Source organism: Ischnura elegans, chromosome 8, assembly GCF_921293095.1.
Source record: "Ischnura elegans chromosome 8, ioIscEleg1.1, whole genome shotgun sequence".
NCBI classification, from domain to species: domain Eukaryota; kingdom Metazoa; phylum Arthropoda; class Insecta; order Odonata; family Coenagrionidae; genus Ischnura; species Ischnura elegans.
In genome coordinates this window covers 73,492,090-73,513,316 of record NC_060253.1, presented here as the reverse complement: position 1 = coordinate 73,513,316, position 21,227 = coordinate 73,492,090, and the positions used below count along the sequence as shown (strand labels likewise).

The 21,227-nt window shown below is 36.9% G+C and overlaps 2 protein-coding genes across 5 annotated transcripts in view; one reads left to right on the top strand and one right to left on the bottom strand.

The window, feature by feature from the left end:
- Nucleotides 1-7,023: 7,023 nt before the first annotated feature.
- On the bottom strand, nt 7,024-11,898 carry LOC124164042 (regulation of nuclear pre-mRNA domain-containing protein 1B). The gene is made up of 6 exons (XM_046541210.1): nt 11,709-11,898; nt 11,182-11,421; nt 10,886-11,085; nt 10,450-10,660; nt 9,150-9,325; nt 7,024-8,077 (listed from the first exon to the last, which is right to left on the bottom strand). The coding sequence occupies exons 1-6, from the start codon at nt 11,893-11,895 to the stop codon at nt 7,928-7,930; spliced, it is 1,164 nt and encodes a 387-aa protein (XP_046397166.1). The 5' UTR covers nt 11,896-11,898; the 3' UTR covers nt 7,024-7,927.
- A 2-nt stretch (nt 11,899-11,900) lies between these two features.
- The window catches only part of LOC124164041 (protein virilizer homolog), a 51,326-nt gene continuing 41,999 nt past the window's right edge, over nt 11,901-21,227 (top strand). For all 4 annotated transcript variants that reach the window (XM_046541207.1, XM_046541209.1, XM_046541208.1 and 1 more), the window contains exons 1-3: nt 11,901-12,023; nt 12,372-12,484; nt 12,572-12,707. In XM_046541207.1, coding sequence (XP_046397163.1) covers nt 11,916-12,023; nt 12,372-12,484; nt 12,572-12,707 — 357 coding nt within the window. In that variant the 5' untranslated portion in view covers nt 11,901-11,915. The remainder of the gene's footprint in view (nt 12,024-12,371; nt 12,485-12,571; nt 12,708-21,227) is intronic.

Below are 21,227 nucleotides of genomic sequence, written 5' to 3'. Positions count from 1 at the left end.
AAATAACATCATAACATGTCTCAGAGAAAACACAAATTAAAAAAATACCGAGATTTTTTTTATAAATATAATTTTATAAATTCACTTACTCAACGAGTGCTTCATTGTAGCCTCTGCGGCCGTGCATGCAAAACGATAACGACGTAGGGAGAAATGACGTCACCAACAATCAAAGCTAACTTCGCGTTTGCAGACGGATTTCACTGTTTTAAATGCATTTTAATGATGGTAGCTAACAGGTTTGAACTCCGATTACGAATTCCCAGCAGAAATATTGTTTTTGTGCTTTAGACGGCGAGAAGCATGGGTAAAAGTGAAAATGTGTTTTTAGAAAAATTCCTCTGGGCAAGATATCATGGTGGAGATACTGGGATACCTCTTGATCGAAAAAAGTCCATTAAAATCACGAAAATATTCCAAAAGTTATGTCTCACGAATGGTGATAATCTGAAATTGATAATATACTCTTCCATTCACTGCGCAAAACTCCTAGATCGTAAAGCAAACATAAACAAACTCTACTTGCTGTAAACACATTTGATGACACGATTTTACTAGCTAAAACCGGACCTCTACATGCAAAAGCCACTGAATAAATTTTAGCCCAAGTGAGTGAGAATTAATTGGTACCATTAATTGAAAATTCATTGAAAAATTAGGAGGCAACTTTATCAACAAAGTCAAAGCCTTTTCTACGATAATAGAAAATGGATGAAAACTATTTTACGAGACTAAATAACATCATAACATGTCTCAGAGAAAACACAAATTAAAAAAATACCGAGATATTCACTTACTCAACGAGTGCTTCATTGTAGCTTCTGCGGCCGTGCATGCAAAACGATAACGACGTAGGGAGAAATGACGTCACCAACAATCAAAGCTAACTTCGCGTTTGCAGACGGATTTCACTGTTTTAAATGCATTTTAATGATAAAATCAATGGTTTACGAGAAGTTTGATTGGTGAAAATGGATTCCTGGTGAAAATTGCTATAAGAATCATGTATTATTTCGACGAAAAAATTAGAACCCTGATAACTAGAATCTCGATATCTGGACCATGGCCCTTAAGGACCATATGATCTGGACACTCCGGGGAAAATCGACAAGCCTGACACATTTTTTCCTCTCATCCATAACGAATTTTTGAGGGGGCTCGGGCCCCCTCAGGCCCCGTGGAGTCGGCGCCACTGCCCGACGCAACCGTGTCCGTTATTCTCTGGAGTCGACCTCCGAGTATTTCTCACGCGTTCCTTCTCCACTGGGGATCGATTTGATTTGATCGGGTAAGGAAAATGGCGCAACTTCACTACTTTAACCCTCGCCAAGAGCCTCAAGCACGATTTCACAGATAGGAAGGCCCCGTGTACCCTCCCCCCACAGCCAAACAATTCTACCATAGAAGAAAGCGGTTTTTCCATCGCGTGAGGAGAGAGGAATATCTGAGTCGAGTCAAAGTGAAAATAAGAATTTTCTAATTACAGTATTTTAATTTTTTAGGTGGAGAAAACTACCGGTAAGGCAATTGATTCATGAGAGAAAATAATTTTATCACTATATTTTTCATTAAAAAAATGTGCAATCGGATCGCCTTGAATTGCTTTCAAGATAAATCTAATTTTTCACTGAAAGCAACCGAGGAGCAATTTTCCTGGGGGGCAGCACCCCCCCCCCCTCCCCTCTAGAAGCCAAAATTGCAAAAGTCTTTAAGAAAAATCAGCACTGAATGGAAACGAAAGTATTCAACAAATTTTCTTTAAACCAATGAAAAATGATATGTATTAGTATAATTAGTAATAATAAAACTGTTTTTTCAAGGTAATAATCTCAAATATTAATGTCACAACTTGGCTTGCCCCCACCTAGACCATGGCTTGCCCCCAACCCCCCCAGTTATGACCTTGGGTATACCCTTGTAGAGAGATATTTATGGGAATTGAGTAAAATGGCATACTTTTGAACCAAAACGCATCATAGAAAGTTCTATCCTTTTCTTTCTGGGGAATACGCGTACATTAGTATTATTCTGTTTTTTTTTAAGAAAAATGGTGCGATCAACATTAGCATGGCATTATGATTGCGAGTCAACCTTTTACGGTGGTCATGGAAAAATATAATTTACCTGCCCTTCTGAAATGGAAAAGAGAGCAGTAGTGCAGCGAGGGGGAGTTTTTGGGGATAAACCCCCCCCCCCCCCCCCCCCAGAGCTCCGAGAAATTTTTAAGTTTAATTCATTTTACTTAATTGGATTTATATTATTAATAGACTAGTGTAATGAATAATAAAATATGCCTTAGAAAGCCGTAAAACTCATAATTTCGAACCATTTTATCTTAAAATTCCGCAAACTGCTAATCTCGCACCTACAGCTTATCCTGGTGGGTATGCCATACCCCCAAACACACACGTATTAGTAGCACTTAAACCTCCCCCACCCTTTATTCCTGGCAGCGCCCCAGAAAGGGATTATATTAAAGGTATGCTGATAGTGTTTGATTACAAGGAAGATTTTACAAAGCACCCCTCCTGTGCCCCTCCCAGCCTGAACTAACCACTTTAATTAACAGTAAAGCCCATTCGTATTATGCCATTTCATTCTATCATGGATAGCACTTCTTCATTTCTTTTCCTCTCCATCCATCTCACCTTTTCTGTTCCTTTTTATATTCACACCTTCATTCTTCTCTTGTCCCTCTTTCGTCGTCGTCTAAGTTTCCGCACTGTGAAGCACTCCCAAGCAGTATATTTGGTAGCTAATAAATATAGTTTGTATTAATTGTTAAGAAATAGTCATCAGGTACCCATCACAGTATATTTTTATCAGATGAAAATTATGCAAGCATAGTTTTGTGTTAGTAGGACTATGATCAGTATTTTTTCACCTGTCAGACCGACTCCAGGTATTCATTACGTGAGGGTAAGTTCTATTATTGCTGTGAAACCACTCATGTATATAATAAAGTGGAGGACATAGGCATGTATGATATCACAAGGCACCATTTACGACTGATTCTAGAAGAAAAAAGGGGAAAGACTTAGATTGAATTCTTCATGAAAGAGGTAAAGATAAAAGACAAACAAAATGTGCCTTAAAATGGTAAGAAATGGGCAAATGAGTCATGTAAGTATTGCTTCCGATGGTTTTTTAATTATCGAAGATATATTTATGATTTAAGTGAATTCCACGCAGTGGTGCAGCGAGGGGAGGTTTTGGGGGTTAAAACCCCCCCAAAGCTGAGAGAAATATTTAATTTTAATCCATTTTACTTAATTGGATTGATATTACTGATAGAATAGTGTAAGCATTAATAAATTATCCCTCACAAATCCGTAAAACTCACCATTTTGAACCGTTTATCTTAAAATTCCGCAATTTATTAATCTCGCACCTACCGCTTATCCTAGAGGGAATTCCATACCACCACACACCCCGGTATTAGTAGCACCTAAACCCCCCCCCTTCCCAGCCTTAATTCCTGGCTGCACCCCTGTAGCCACGGGGTGAACTTTTTGGACTGCTTGTCTCATCTATTACCACCTTGTCTGGCATAGTCCCCAAATTTCCTGGTGGGTTTAACTGGCTAAAGCACTCGAGCAGAAATAGGGGGATCTGGGTTCAAATCTCGGTCAAGCCGAATGATTTTGTCTGGGCATTTTTTTGCACTATATTTATGGTCACTATTAAGACATTCGAACTTTTGATGAACATGAAGATGTGGGTTAATTACTTACTGACAGTGGCGGCTTGCCCATAAGGACTCTCGGACGCCGCCCCTCCCAAATATTTGAAAAAGTAAAAAAATAAATATCCATTAATTTATAATTAAACATCTAATTAATCAAAGTGTTTTTTCAGTCCCATACATCGAAAGTATTGGAGAACACGAAAAGAAATGGCGCGAGAAGTTCGTATTTGTAGCCGTGGGGCGCTGGCCAGAACGTCCCAATCCATCCCCATGCAGTTATATGGAGAGTGGTAGTGGTGGGGGCCGCTGGTGCTATGACGCGTCTAACGTTGTGTCTTATGGAGGTCTTGGGACGTCGTCCGAGAATGCGCAGAGCGACGTGTGAGTTGACATCGCTGCGCAGGCCGGCGGGCGTATAAACTGGCGTCTACTTGGTGCTGCCACAGAAAAGGGACGTACGGAATCAGAATGGTCACTGTATTGGGTGTAGTTATACGATTTTAATTTTTAATTACTGGTAAGTATTGCTACAGAATTATCTCATTATGCTTGCGTTTTTGGGTGTTTGAATTCCGGAACACATAAAATCCAACCAGTTAAAGGCCGTATTGACGTAGGAAAACTATTCTCGAGTATTTGCCACAGTTCTGTTATGATTACGAATTTCAAGAAATTTGGGGAAACTAATGTTATAATGTTTAGGCCTGAACAATGTATTCATATCTTCCCGATGATTAGAAATGCGGTACCTACTTTTCAGATAAATTTATCAAAAGACCTGCAGTATTAGGAAAAATCAGTTAACATTCCCCACTGATTTATAATTTAAGAAATAGGTGCGTGCGTGATAGGGTGAAGGATTAAACATGATTTAACCCGTAAAACGTGACTTTAAATAGAGTTATTCAATGAATGTCAAGAAGTTTCGCGTACAATGCACCTTTTGTGTGTAGGTTCATCATTTTTCTAGCCGTCCTTGTTGTATTAGTTCATGTTCACCTAATTCCTCAGTGGCAGAGCGGTAGCTGTCTGACGGAAAATGTCCACTTGGGTCTGATTTAAGTGGCTTCGAAGAGTTCATATCAGTGCGGAGATCCTTACAGCTCCTATTTGTGGTTCAGAGCCGTCTTCTTTTACGATCTAGAATTTATTTTCTATTATATCATGGCAATGATTTCGAAGACATGGTTATTCCAAGTGCGACCCGTTGTCGTTTCGTGTGTTTGCCACATATGAATCTTAGACTCAAGGAGATGGTGCGTGACGTCTTTTGTTTGCTTGAGTGCCTTTGCTGACCTTAAATTCGTCCCTCAGCTGAATCATCATTTGTGGACCACGACTTCTATCTCCCTTGAGTCTTCCTTAATCCTTATAGTAACGCAAGACTCTCCTTAAGAACGGAGTGAAATGAGTTCAGACATCATTTTTGAGGAGTTAACTGTGCTTAATTGCCGATTAAGAAGTTTCTTAGTGCTAAGTGTACATTCAAGAAGACAATTTTGAATTAATCAACAGTGCTCGTTTTTGTTTTAGGGAAATATAGGGAAAAATTGTCCCCAAATCTGTGTCCTGGCACCTTGTTCTTTTTGGTCGTATTTTTCGTCGGCTCATTTTGTGTCGTCCCTTGTTTATTTATAGACTAGTGCCCTTGCTATGTGTTCAATCGGAAAGAAATTGTTGTCCGGCGCTGATTTCAACGTACGTGTAATTGATCACTTTGCTGGACAAAAGGAAAGAAGGATGGACTTGTGCAATATAACTAAAGGCATGTGAGTATTTCAGATTTTGTTTAAAATGTGTGAGAAATATTTAATTATTGATTTTAAATCATACTGTATTCAAGAAGCAACGCGAACACCGCAATCAAAGTTTACATCTACAATAGCAAAGCGCGCGCATTCTAGTAGTGTTTGTTGCCTAGTGGAAGTCAGTGACACTCCCCTCCCTCCTCAGGTGTTACAAGTGTCATTGCTACCTAAATCTTTGCAAATGTCGAATAGATTTGACAAATCACGCATTATGATTGCAAGACGAACAACATAAGTGTATTGCGGGCATATCCGCACGAAGAATGTAGGCGCTAAAACCTAAAGTTACGTATTTTCGTTTGTATTTGCAAAATATCGCAGCAATTATATTTTTATTCTTCAAGATCATTGATCAGTATAATCGAGAGTCCGGACTAAGCGGATCCGCATGAACGAGAGTCTACCGCATTTAGTATTTATTAATCAAGCTTTATTAGGAAAACTAGGTATTTTTGTTGAAAAAAACGGAACATATGGCATTACTAAATTTTATTCCTAGATTGCCGTAAAAACTTAATAAAATACACGAAATATTAAAAAAGTGGAGTGGTGCCCGGTGGAGTGCGCCCCCCCAGGCATTTGACTCACGAGCCGCCACTGCTTACTGATACCTAGAATATATTGAACACTATTAAAATATTTGCTCAGAGAAATGTTTGTAATGACTGGAATAAATATCATTCCGAAGCAAGACCGTTTCCACGATATCTTTCTGACGGAGGCACAAGGATACCTCGTAATACAAAACGAACGCAATGATAATGGGACCATATTAAAAAACTTACTTACAAATAAGTTTTTTAATAACTTAAATAAATTTGGCCCTATCAAGGCACAGATGGCATAGGTAGTACCCAAAGTTCAAGATCAGTGGAAAACATAGTTGCTTGCGCTGGCCGTGGAGGCTGACTTTTAAAAGTGACTGTACGTATTAATAATGTTCATGAACAGAAAAATGAAAGATTATGTAAATCTTGTTTAAAATATTGTAATTAGCGAGAGAAAAATGAAATTAGCAAGTAAAATCCCTGAATAGGCAATATATCATTTGCAAATTTAGCATGTCGTTACAAATTGGTAATACATATTTCTTTTCATATTGCTTGATATGGAAAATGCTTCAAAAATAAAAAGTTCTTTCCTTTTATTCTGATAGTATAACAGACATGTATCTATTCATTTTATGGAAACATAAATGCCCCAGCTCTGTGAAGCTAGGGTAGGGTAGGTAAGAGAAGCATGAGATATCAATTTAGCTCCCAAAGCTGGTGTAACATCGTCAATATATGTACTCTTCATCGAGTAACATAACCAAATGATTGAAGGTTAGAAGAAACATAAATTGACTCAGTATGTCACTAGGCACTGAACGATTAAAGAATAGGTAGCTAGCTACATATGCTTATGTAATAATTATTTAATGTGTAACTTTTGAATAACCAATTAGAAGAAGTACCTACCTCATCGGAAAAAATCCCATTTAGTTTTTGAGAATCCCCAATTTAAGGGCAAATAAAATGACTGGAAAACAGAATAGGATATTGTGATTTATTTACACAAGCACAGTAATGCCAATCACATAACTGACTGATAATGATTTTGCTGATAACATTTGATGCTAGGGTGGGATTTTTATCTAATGTACAACAAAGTGAAGAAAGGGGACAATCAATTCATGAATGAACACTGGAAACATCAAACCAAACTGTTGCTGCTTCTAGTACAGTACAATATAATTACATAAACAACAAATAACCACACAAATAGCAATTCCAAACATAATTGTCTTAAAAAATAAATGTCATGCCATCATCGTTTCAGTGCACTCACTCAGAAAATTTCATGTCCGATAGGTTATTTTAAGAAAGTTCACAGAACTGAAATAGAGCATCAGATCAAAGCAAACACAAGCCTAACACATGGATTCATGAAAATGTATCCAGGATTATCAAAATGAAGTTAACGTAAGAGGATGGCAACCATTCCTAAAATGATATACATATGTATCTGATATTCCATTCACCTAATTTGAACCTCTAAATTAGATGCTAAAAAATTGGAACTCGACTGGAAAACATTTGCAATCAAAAACAATACTCTAAACTGCATGGTCATAACTTTAGGAATGATTAGCCATTCCTAAGCCTTCACTCCTTGAAGTTGTGAGTCAAGGTCCGACTACTACTTTTCACTTTGAAACATTTGCAGAGCAACATTGCATCACTGGAGGCCTTTCAGCGGCATGGATTCGACTTTGGTGTTCAAAACAGCTCCTTGAGACCAATCTGCATAAAGCTCTTCAATGGCAACTGAGGTGAATGCACAATGGTCAGGGTACCACGTCGGGGATTTCATGCGTACTTCATTCTTTCAGGCAATACCCAATGAGTGTGGTGAACTGTATATCCTCAATGACGATAAATGTTTCTCATCAATGTAGACTAAAAAGATCACCGGCAGAAGGAAGGGGTGCCAGACCCCCAGTGACATCCGGCAGTTGTGTGAGATCGGGAAGGTTTTGAATGTGCGACTTCAGTTCTTGCCTTACTAAGTACACCTTTTGTAGCTTATCGGTGTACTCCTGAAACAGAATATATATAATTGTAATACATACAGAACAAAATAAAACAAGGTAAACAGATTGAGTGTAGATGATAAAATATGCCCACAATTAGCAGAGATGAGTCAAGTACCAAGAAGAAGGAAAATGTATCCGCCATGTCATAGGGACAGTATATGATTTGTTTTCATTGTTTAAAATACTCTTTGGAAATAAGTTCAATGCAAAAATAAATCTATTGCCTAATGCAAATATGATAAAAATTAACTTGAAGTCATAACTGTATTAAGTATTAACAAATAACATTAATTTTTCCAATAGCTCTCACTACATTTTCTTTAGGTGGGTGTGTACATTAGCATAGAGAAAGTATTTATTACATTAAAAAATCAATGAGTTAATTAAAGGTAAGGATGGGTCAGTTATTTAGATCTCAGTTAGGTCTCTTGAGATCAGAACAGTAATTGGAGCCTAAAAATTGGTGCAAAAATCCTTTTGAAAACTATTCATAAACCAAGATGTAAACTCCAGATTAAATCCAGGTAAAATACATAATTAATGCAATATTAATATAAGTATATGAGCTTCATATGTAAAAAGGTAGAAAGCTGGTAATTTATGAATCATGTCAGATATTGCATTATATTTAAGAAATTTTGTAGATAATCCACAGCAGCAATGCATCCTAAATTCTATTAAAACTTTCCACTTCCAGGAAAAGAAACAATGGTTTCTACAATCAATATGCTGAGGAGAAGGAATACGAATGAATTAGGCAGCAATAGGCAAGAGAATGGGTGGGTAACATGCTAGAATTAGACAGATAGACGTTTCAGAATAACCTAGAAAACGTGATTCCAAAACTGCAATACATTTCCAGGTTGGATATAAATAATAAAATATGAGATACTTTGCTGAAAAAAGGTAGGTTTCACAATTCAATTTTCCCTTGTATAATAAGGTTAAATCTCTGGCATAGGTATCCTATTTTTTTTAGAATTATCATCCATATTAATCCTCGAGCGGTTTTGGTGTAGCATGCAGATGCATAATTATTAACACATAAAATTTAAATAGATCCCCATCATCTTACCTCTAACCTTTCTTCTGCCTGCGAATACAGATCTCTTTGAGCTTGCAAAAAGTCACGAAGCATTGCTGACACCCTTTTCCTGTCTTCCATTTCTTCTGCCAATCTGCTGTTATAGTCCATAAGTAACTGTAATGCCTCATTAACTTGTACAGATAGTTTATCAGCAGCTCCTTTGTCTGAAAAGTATTGAAACATATTAGCACATTGATTTTACAAATATTCCAAGACATAATAATGTATGCAAAGTTAGTACACTAACCCAAGTTAAATAATACACCAGACAAGATGCAAAACATCACTGATTATTAATGCATAATATGGATACAACACACCTAACTCAGATGATATAAATTGTTCATTTTACATCTAACCAGAGATGAAGGCTATTCATGAAGATGAAAATGTCTTCTTTATGAATATGTTTCCCATTTGAATACACCAGTCTACTTCCAATCAAAGTAGCCCTAAGTCATAGTCAACTAAGGCCATTCTAACTTATATGTAACAGCGAAGAAGTAAGGCAGCTAATATGGGATATGGGTACATCTATTAGAAGCCTGTTTTATCCAGGCTGATGCATTGGTTTCATAATGTTCTAAATAGAACCAAACCAGTTAAGAGAATTTAAAAAACATCACTTTTAAACTACTCAAATGTCACATTTTTAGATTACAAGTTCTTTCAATTTCCCCCGAAAATTCAGGGACAGTTATTAACTATTATCACACTTCAGATTGGATTTACCTCATAATTTAATCAACCATAGTGAGAGTAAATACTTAAGAACCTTTTCCAATCAATGCAGCAAGACCCCACTTGATTTCTTACACATTTAGTTGTAAGCCCATTAAAGAACAGCCATGAGGCTGAAATCATCTTTCCAAACTTGAGCTTAATTATAGCCAAAGTAACTCGATAGTAGTTAACACAAAATTCTATAATTTTTTGGCGCCACTTACTAAAGTAAATTTAATTCTTCAAACTTAAAAGCAATCACTAGGAAGAAATTGACCCAGGGTAAAACGTTTCAAGCTCAATCTGAGTCCTGATCAAGTTTTAAATAAAAAAAAAAACTGACAGTTTCAGGGTAAAATATTGCTCATAAAGGAATACAAAGATAATGAGAGAGGAATAACTTTTTCCAGACACAAATAGAAATTACAAGGAACCAGTAAAAGCTTTTTCTTTCCATTTTCTAAGACTGAAGGGCCAGCACAAAAACTCGATGAAACTAAGTAACCTAGAAATTTGACTCGAAAATAGAGTGCAAAACTTAAAAAGAGGATGATCAAATAAATACCTTCTAATTTTGACAGAAGAGAGACTTCGGAAACCTCTGGAGGGAGACTTGCAATTCGCTCCCGGACAACTGCATCACTAGATGCAGAATTCTCCAGGTCCAGGAGTGCCTTGATCAACTCTTCAGGCTCTGGAGGATCTCCTGCTGGTATTGCTCGATGAGGGGATAACGTGGTATGAACTTCTTTCCTTCCATCAATTTCTATCTCAACCTATAAGGATTTAAAGATGACATGGCTTCCTATTATAATATGCAGGCATATAATTTAGCTATAGATGTTCACTTTGCACATACCTGGCCTATCCACTGAATTTTAGGGATATTATTCATTGACATAAATTTATGAGAACTAAAGCCACAACGAAAAAAGCCATTGACAATTTTGTTGATGCTACAACAGTAAATGGAAATAATTTAATGCCTACTTTCCACTCACCTCAGTTTCAGACTTTTTCCGCTCTCTCACTACATGCTGCCTAGTATCTTTGGAAGACACCTTTTGAACTTCGTGGTAACTTTGCTCCTTATTTTTGGCTGATGAATTAAAATTTTTTTCCTGGGAATTGGACATCTTTTCATCGAAAGACTTTTCAGCTTTCGCCTTCTTTTTAGGAGGTTCTGAATTACCACTTTTCTCTGAAAAGAAATAAATGCACAAAATTTACACAGCTTTCTTGGAAAACGGGGATCTAATCTTTGTTAATTGAAGGAAGAAACTAAAACCCTTCATACCAAATGCCATCTTCCAGTCTTTTATCTGTTTAGCATCATACACTCCTCTTTCTTCCCATATTTGCAGTATTCTCAAAAATCCTGATCGATTCTTATCGTCCACGTCTAGGTATGACATATGTTCAAACACCTTTTTAAGAACATTGCCAAATTCTTTACCATACTCAGGTCCTTTCTTCTTTGAGTTTTGAATTACATCATTGGCGAGGTACATAAAGGTTAACTTCCGATGCTCTTTGGCTGAAGATGGAGAGAAAAAGGATTTTAACCACAATAATCAACTTCGATGCCATGAAAAGACAAAAATGAACACGACATGGGAATGAACGATGAATATGAGGATTATTACTGTACACTAAATCAACAAACAGAAGGGTAACTGTGAGAAAATATAAATTTGGAACCACACGTCACATTCTAAATAAAACAGAGTATTCAAAACAGTAATGTGTCCAACAAATGCTGTTTATATTGTAATAAACAACTGATTTGCGTAATATGGTGGGGACTGTTGAGGATTATCTTACCTTTCGATAGCTCCCTATACCAAACCCTTACTATTGCTGCATGGTGTTTTCGATGGTGAATTAACCAGAGAGACAAAGTTTGTATACTCTGCTGGGAATTATTGAGGTCAGCCAATTTTTTGGATAACGCGTTCTCTGTAAACCCAGCCATCATTCCTTTGTGGATCTCGTACAATTCATGTTTCATCTGTTAAAGTTAGTTTCATAATGCGTGTCATAGATGGGGCGGATGTCGCTACCAAGGAGAAGGAGCTTGTCATGGCGGAAAGTATTGAGCTACTTTTTTTCGACACATTTTCTCATGAAAGCTCTGAGGTAAGGGACTATTGTGACTTGAGAGTATAATTAGTCGATTATATATGTTATTTTCGTTTGTATATACACTCTTATTATGTATATAATGCATTATTTACTTATATATGGTGCAAGCCGTAATGCTTGCCTGGCGCCTTCGGTAAGCAACGGTTTTGCGATTCCTACGAGTTTTACTTATGCTAATTATGATGTTTCTATTGTTAGTAGGTTTATTTTTGGCAAATAGACTCTCTTTAGTATTCTTTTAGTTCACAAGTTAAATAAAAGTTCTTTTTAGCAATTGTAGGTATATAGGCAGTTTATTAACCTTTGAATAAACACATTGCGTCACTGTTTCTCCTCTCTTAGGAGTTAAATCTAGATCTTGTACAATTCCCAAAGCCTGTGTTCATCAGTGAGGTAAGGATAATACCTCTGGGAGCGCGAGTGCAAGCTGATTTTCCTGGGGGTGTTCGGTTGGGGTAAGTGGGGTGCCCGGTTGCTTTCAATGAGCTGTGTGCATTTATGAACTAAGGCAATGTTTGAGTTATCCTCCTTTATCCTTACAGTGCCACAAATCCCTCGCAATTTGAAATAGAGTTTTTTGTAAATGATTTGAGCAAGCCGGGAGCGTCTACCTTCGAGAGCCTTGGCGGTTTGGAGTACAAGCAAAATGTTAACATTCAGCTCGAGTGTGATCGAAGGGTAAGCCCTTTTTATTTTCTTTCTCATTTGGGAACAGAATGCGTCTTTTTATATACATATATGAGGACTTGATGACATGATTTTGTGAAGAAAGTTATTTTATTTTTTTACCAAATATCATCGGTATTTTCATGAGTGTATGAAGTGTAATTGCTTTGTGTAACTCACGAAGTGATGGCATAGATGTCTCTTCTTTGGCATGATAGTTCAACCATTGTGGTGTCATTCTTTGCTAGTTTTTTTTTTAGATTTGTGTGATACTATTCCTTTCACGTTAATAAGTATTTTTATTACCGCTTTTATGAATGCTTGAGCGTTTTGTGTTTCTACTCGTATTAATTACATGCTTATTCTTCCATTATTTTTATTAATTACTACTCTTCGTAAAGAGCAATTTCCTTGGTGTTGCCTTATCATGTCTTGCCACGACATAATTTGAATCCTGAAAATTTGTATAGCGTATGATGTACTGATAGATATTCTTTCGTAGCCCTTATAGTTAGCCCCGTAGTTTTTATGTTAATTTAGAGATGTGTTAAGTCCCTATGAATTGTAATGATCATAACCTGTTTCTCTATTAAAGTAATCTGTGTGACTCCTGCAATTGTTAGATCATTTTTCTCTCTGTATAGTTGTTTTGCTTCACATTCCTGATTTTCAAAAATAATTTAGCTTCACATCAGTGTGCCTATCGACTCAGAATATTTGCTGTTGGTCCATATTATGGCATATCTCATTAGTCTTAACTTCTGAAACCCTTGAGTTGGTTCTATCAATCTTCTGTAGACAGGATGTACTTACATGACACATGGGAACACTTGAGTGGACAATTTCACTATTGGATAATAATAAGTACAGTGTGAAAGTTTAAATCAGTGATCATGCTTCTTGCAGATCTTATGTTCACTGTGTCTATTTGTAAAGGATGCCCTTTACTGGAAAGTGCACCTAATAGTGGCTTTTCTCTAGCCAATTCAGTTTCTTCCGAGTTCAAGTCGTGAAAAACATCTTCATTCCAAACATAGTCATCCCTTGATTCTGAGAGCATATATAGTTTAATGACGTATTTGTATGGCTTATTGGGCATATATTCTTTGAAACAAAACCAAATCAAATGTATTTTGGAGAACCTCGAGCAAAGGGTTAACTTTGTAATTGGACTCATGGCCGACTTCTCCATTTTCCATGCAAAAATCATTATGTGCGACAAGGAAATTTCTTAAGACTGAAAGAAATCTGGCTCTGGGAAAATCTCCTGGACAGATACAACAGGGGCAGTATTAAAAAGATGAAAAATACATGGACGCTTACGTATACTCATGCATTATGGTAGCCAGAAATTTTTTTATCCTGCTTTAGAAATGTTTTTCTAGAACTGAAATATGTTTTTTGCAAAATAAGTTCGTGCTTCTCAGTTTTGCGATTCTTTTCCTTACATATAAGGTGGTGCATACTATTATTTGACTTATCACATTGATGTTGAAAAAATGTGCAAAAATGTCACTACTCTCACTCCCGATTATCCAGGCTAATGATGGGGAGGGACGGCACGAGTAATTGGAAAGCACAGATAACCCAAACTTTCTCTTAAATGTCTTGCAATGTTTATAATTTACCTAAAACAAACAATACATTATTATTTCTGTACTTATTCTGATATTTGTCCTGGACTCAATGAGAGCTTTCTTCGCCAATTCATGATTTTTTTAGCGGCGATAACATGATTGTACACGTTTTATTAATGCTCCATGTAAGTCTTGGTTTCGAAAACCATATCTGTGGCTGCGTGATCACTGATACAGAAAAGTTGTTTGCAAGAATGCTTCAAAACCTCTGTTCGACGTCAGAAACTACACTGTCAGGCATCACGCCACATCTTGCACAAGTTGTCTGGATCGTAACGGCTGCGGGACATGTATCCGTGATGACGGAGTGTGGTCCCACACTGCGAGGCTTGGAAAACGGAAACACGGCGCTCCCGTGAATGCAGTTAGCATACAATCACTCCCGTTTTTCGAAGGGGATTCAAATGGAAATAATAAGCCCGGTGTATCCTAGCATTACTGCATTAATTCAGATGATTTTTCATCCAATTTTATTTTATTTTTCATAAAGATCGCGGTAAAAATTGAACGAAAGGGAAAATCATGCACGGATAATCCGCAACCCGGATAAACCACAGCCAGATAATCAGGAGTCTGCTGTACCTCACTTGAACCCAGTATCCAGTCTCACGCTGTGGTCACCAATGAAAACATTTATGTAGGGACTTGAGTCAGTTTCACTCTGTGCAATCCGCCGTATTTCCTCCATTGGCAGTTCACTATCTTTCTTTGGGTGCACCTCCATGAACATGTCTCTATGTGTGTGTTCTGCTCCACTTATTTTGCTGTTGAACAATTTCAGCATCAGGGGTAGCTTCAGATTGTGAAATAAATACTCTAAAGACCATGAAAAATGGGTATTGGATGAAGTAATACTGTACAAATATAAGTAATAAAAAATGAATAGGCACACATACTTGTAATAGGGCCTTATGTAATAAATCAGAATTATGTGATGAACTGCATTCAATGGGTTTTTAAGAAGTATCTGAGGCTGTGTCAAAACATTCACTCCCACTACTGTCACTTTCAAAAACATTCATAGCATGTACAATGTAAGATTTAACACTTTCCCGGTGAACAACATGTAAAAACTCTTCTCGAGATACCGCACGGGTAAGATTATATGAGAGCGATTATATGTCAGAAGCCGTGAGAATGGGTAGCGAGTCGGTACCCGAAACGTCTGCGCTCTTTATGTAATCTTACCCGCACGGTATCCCGAGAAGAGTTTTTACATGTACAATGTCTTTGTCGGCAAGTTTTCGCTCCATGTTCACAGGCAGCTGGAGACATGAATAATTAAGGCTGCAAAACCTTCAGATAGCTCTGATATTGTGTGGTTGGAAAAAGAAAACAATGTGGGAACACATGTCAATGTGTGATTTAGGTGACTTAAGAGTTTGCCTTCGAATGAAATACTTGCAAGCAGCGGATTTTGGTGGAGGGAGATGCCACTAAGTGTACAAAAAGGCCATCATCTTATAATGCTGCTGGCAAATGTCTCGTGTTGACGTGCAGCATATTATTATTATTTTCGTGATTATATGGTGTGTACTCATGAGTTGTTTGTTCGGGATTACTCAAAAGTTTCCGGCATATACTGATGAAGGCCACATAAGATCGCTGCCACTTCTGAAGGATGTAACATTTGTTCTCCCCAACAACTGTTTAAATTGCATTAATGAAATAATTCTCAACTCCAGTAAGTATGCTCCATGATATTGAAGCCTGCTATAAATCAGATTGGTGCTAGCCTGTGTGTTTTCAACCCTTTCACCACAACTGGCTGGGATGTCTGCAAAAGAAAGTTAGATGATGATTAGTGGATATCATTCAAAGAAGATTGAAAGAAGAAACTTCATGTGTTCTTCTTTGGATGCCACAGATTATTGACTGGGCATATTGATTGCAAGTATCCTGGATAGTTAGTAGAGCTCCGTTAACAGTTTGTGACACCTGTGAAAAACCCGGTTAATGACAATTCTTATTTGGATGAACTGCTTGGAGGAAGGTAGTATGTAGTGAAAGCGACCATTCTCTTTTGAAACTCAATTGAGGATGCTTGCACATGCTGCTTACCACTCAGTATTTGCTTCTATGAGATGGGTACTTAAAATTTTGCCTAGTGTGTTGGCCACCGTGTAGACCCTGTCTTTTCTTTCTGGCCTAGTTCAGAGGAGACCTTTTGCCTACTCCTTTAAACAGCCAGTTCTTGTGGTCACCTTTCCCTCTTCTCCCTGCTGTGAATTCAGGTGCCTCATTCTTTTAACTCTGCTGTCCCTGGCATGGTAAGTGCAGTAGTCTTATGGGTTGAGCAGTCGGGTTCTAACTGAAGGGTTCCGGGTTTAAATCCAGTTTGAAGCCTTCGGACACTCTCAAGCAAAAACCTTGTGTGCAAGGTGGCCAAGGGAAAGGAATTGCCCTCCCTACCCATAATGTGTGAAATTCATAAGTCTGGGGTGAGCTCTACCCTTACTTATCCAAACCAATATTCGGGTGATCCCTGGCACCTAACTGGTGACAGTTGAGGTAATATCTCATGATTTCCTGGCAAACAGTATTGCGGAAGATTTCTTGAGTTTTAGGAGGTGCTGAGAGAAAAACCTAGGAAAAATGTATATGAACTGGCTATTGTGATCAGAATGGCACTAATATTCCTGAATCCCTGAAGACTGAGAATATCGCTCATCAAATGTAGGAAGGAGAGATGGAAAACCTCATCCAGTGTGAAGCACAAGAGACCTCCAAAATTCTTACAAAGCTTTTTTTGGGATTGCTATTAGCCACAGGGTAGACTTTTCACGCTTTTTCAATGCTAAAATCATAATGAAAGTGGTGTTTTTCTCTTATTGCCATCACAATGAGTCAAACATGGGTAGGGCCTGAAAACCTCCCCATTCGTTTATCCCATAATTTGCTACCTAGATGGTCATGGTGAATCCCTGGTAGATACTCTTAGTGGATTTCATTGTGGGAATAGCAGTGCATGCAAATTTGTTAGTTGTCTATAAATATAGTCGTATTACACATTTTAATCCCCTATCATTCAATGTAGGGGCTTTCTGTGGGAATCCTCTCTTATTGGAGAGCCACTACAAGTATTTGTGCTCCCTTTTAATTAATGCATTGGTGCTTTGGCAGTTAATTTATTCAGAAAATTGTCATGGTATAGCATACTTGCCACTTAACAGTGCAAAATGTGACAAAAAGAAGAAGATAAAAGGATTAAACAAAAATAATAAGTAGCAACGAATTCCTACAGAAAAGCAAATAAGCAATTACAAGTTGCTAGTGGTATACAAAAGAGTACAACGGATAAATTTTTGAAAAGAAATACTTATAAAATGATTAGGGCTTCTAGTTTTTTGCAAACACTAATTTTTCTGATTTTAAGCATAATTCTGTGAAAATATGCTCAAAAAATGAAAAAAGAATAGTACTTCTGACGTAATAAATAAAATTATTCCTCATCGTAATCCAATTACTTTTGGCTGTTATGAGAATTTTGGGGGTTATAGTTATGCTTTTCAATGACTTTTTGTGTGATTTTGAAGGGTTTTTTGATCACTTTGCTACCCTTATAATGTCTAACCATTTATATAGTAGTTGTTCCTAGCCGGAACTAGACCATCCTGAAATATGTTCTACAGATTTCGCTACTCTTAACATTTATGAATATTAATCTGTTAACTGAGGAGGTAAACATTTTATATAAGAAGCATTTATTAGGGCCAGTATACCACATAAACTAGGAAACCATCATGAGGCTTCTTCAAATATTCATGATCTAAATGAAGTTGGCTGTTACTTTCATATTTGGAAAAGGTACGTACACAAAGGGTAGCATGGTAGCCAAGACAGTAGAGAAATTGCTTGTGAAGGGGTACTAGTTACAAATTCCAGGTGAAGCCCTCAGGCACTCCAGATCAAAATGCTTGAAGGAAACAAGGTTTCCCACGGAAAGGAAATGCCCTCACCCCTGAATGTGTGATATTTACTCATTTGTGGCTCAGTCTGAAAGAGCTCTAACCTTACCAATCCAAACCTACCTCCAGGTTAAATCACTGAGTGAGTGATGTATTCATGTTCTTTATATCATCACAGAAACATTTGGACATTAGATCTCAAATTTGAGTTTTGAGCCTAAAAAATTGTAACCATATTTATAAGAAACATGAAATACACGACGTTAATGTCAAAATTTGAATTAATTTGACCCATATTTGTATGTTTGTGAAAAATGGATCTCCACAATCGGATCCATCACTCAGAGTAATATCCCACAATGCCATTACCCAAGCGTCTTACTTCTGTTTCTACAGCAATCGCCATTGGTAGTGTATTTGAATCATAAAAATTTTCAATTTGGTTGCCGAAAACATTAAACTTTATAATTTTATTTACTGATTAAAAATTTGGTTTACTGATGGTAAATATTTATTTGCTATCTTGTGCCCAAGCTGTAGGGGATCCAATGTTTTGTGTGTCATAGCATTCTTATTTTGAGTCCTCCCCCTCTCCATAATTTCTGGACATATAGAAAAGATGTCAATCAGTAGGTAGCCTTCCAATGAAAGTTTTTATTTCACCAAATTAACAAAGAACATCTTAATGCGACAATGAAACATTTTTTTCTCCCACATGGAGTATTTTTTTGTATTTTTGCCTCCTAAATATGAAAATGGCACTCAAAATTTTCCATCACCCACCGTTTGGGTGCAAATTGTTTACTTTACCCATATTTAAGAGAAATGGTTAAAAGCCTGAAAAAAGATTATGAGAGCCTGAATTGTGATGACACCTTTACACAAGAATTTTTTCACTCAAGTCAGCAACACGCATGGAGGATTTTTCCTTGGAAATTGATATTTATCGTCATTGCCATCTCAGTAAATGCTTCATCACTCAACTCTGAGAACATGCTATAGTCACTGTGAATCACCTTTCCAACACTCTATGATGAGGATTGCACTCTTAGAAACAATTTCAAGAGCATGGAATTTTAAGCACATAGTATGGAAAAAGTATAACTTTCGAAATTCACTTTTTATAGCACAATTATTTACTAAGCCATAGTGTAGCTTGTAAAGGTAAACTAATGTAATGCCATTTGTAGTCAAACATTTTGGGTGGCATTTGAAATTCCTTCTCTGGAAATGTGTATGTATTATTTTCATGCATGTTTTTCAAAACCATGTTTCATTCAAGTAATTTCAATTTTATCAATACATTTTTGAAAGATATGGTCATGATGTCAACCTTACGTTGAAACCATGGTCGTGTAAATTTGTGAATAAATATTAAATGTGAAAGCACAAAGTTTCTTTTTTTTCATAATGAATCGCTTTCACAAAGTTACACCTCAAACCATCAATTTTTAATAATAGATTGTTTTATTTGCGTAAAGTATGAAAATTACTAGAAATAAAAGTTAAGTTTGGATTATCCGTGTTCAGTGGCGCTGACTCCATGGGGCCTGAGGGAATTTTTGGAATTTAGAATTTGGAATTTAGGAACAAAGAATTTTTGAGGGGGCCCGAGCCCGAGAATATTTTTAGGATTAATAAAAGGGTAGTTTCCTTCATCTTAGAAAACGAAAGGCATTGATTGCGATTCATTACCCTACATTAGTGTATTCATACCATACAAATTATTTGGTTTTAGAATTCACAGTTTAGACGAATGTTAATGGTCAAATTTAACCTCATTTGAAAAAGGTCAGATTGGTGCCCATGTGACGCCGCTCCACGTGACGTCACAGGGACCTAGATGCTATACGAGTAGATAGGAGTTTTTCATTGTCTGAGATTACCAATGTATTCATGAGGCACAGAGCTCAGGGAAATATCTCTTAATAATCACCTGTTAAAATTGCTGAAGGTCAGAAAGTTTCATTCGTTTGATTGGGTATTAATAATCCTTATTTAATCCAAACCCTACCTGCTAGCAGGGTACTCTGCTACCTGCTAGCAGCCTGCATCGTAGTGGCGCTCAGAGCCTTGCACCAAGGTGGCCTCACACTGTGCCAGCTGGAACCAGAATGTTGTCACATGGGCTTTTCCCAGCATTCATACTTATCCGCCGCGGCAAATGTATGATCATGTCTTCAGAAAATGTGCATAAAAATATTATAAAGTGTATAATTTTCCAATTATTCGCCGCAATATTCTGTGTATGATGTTGGAACTATTAATATGGTTCACTACATGAGCAGCTCAAAATATGGAAAATATCAGAAAAAACATCCTCATTCAAAATATGTAGTTGAGTCATGGTTTGCCTACTCCCAGCATTCGTTGATGAACTCCGGACAGGTATTCTAAAAAACAGCTCAACTTTCAGCATTGCATTAGGATATTTTATTTTCTTCGTATATGTCTTGAAAACACCAATACCTGATTAGAATTCTTAATGGGTTTGTATTTAATCAGTAGTTAAATCACACCGAATGTGAGAATTTGCATAAAATTGATGCGTGGCCTTCTGTCATGTAAGGACACCCAAAACCCGTAGGTCTCTAAAACTTAGTCAAATGAAAGACAAAGCATTATATTAATGTATAATCATTGGCTATTTTCCAACTCATAAAAATATTCCAGTGGGTTATTTTTTTTTGGAACTGGCTAAAACGTTAATCTACAGTTTGTCACGTCGGTTGTTGTGCTGAAATATATTTCTTGTTGTTGAAAATATTTCTTTTGCAGGAAAAAAATTAAATGTAAAATTTAGCTTAGAGCAAAATGATCATCATTTAAAGTATGTATAAATTTGACATTCAGTGAAATAGGTCTGTTTGATAAAATTTAAAAGTTCCTTTCTATTTTATGTTAATTTATTGTGCAGTGATTTATCCCTATATTGTACGATTGGAATCAAATGATTGAATAGTGGTGCAGAATGGCCTAGCCATCAA

Coding starts and splice junctions, on each gene's coding strand:
- LOC124164042 (XM_046541210.1), bottom strand. CDS start 11,895: ATGAAACATGAATTGTACGAGATCCACAAAGGAATGATGGCTGGGTTT. Junction 11,086..11,181: donor AGACTGGAAGATGGCATTTG/GTATGAAGGGTT, acceptor ATTTCTTTTCAG/AGAAAAGTGGTAATTCAGAA. Junction 8,078..9,149: donor AGGCAGAAGAAAGGTTAGAG/GTAAGATGATGG, acceptor ATTCTGTTTCAG/GAGTACACCGATAAGCTACA.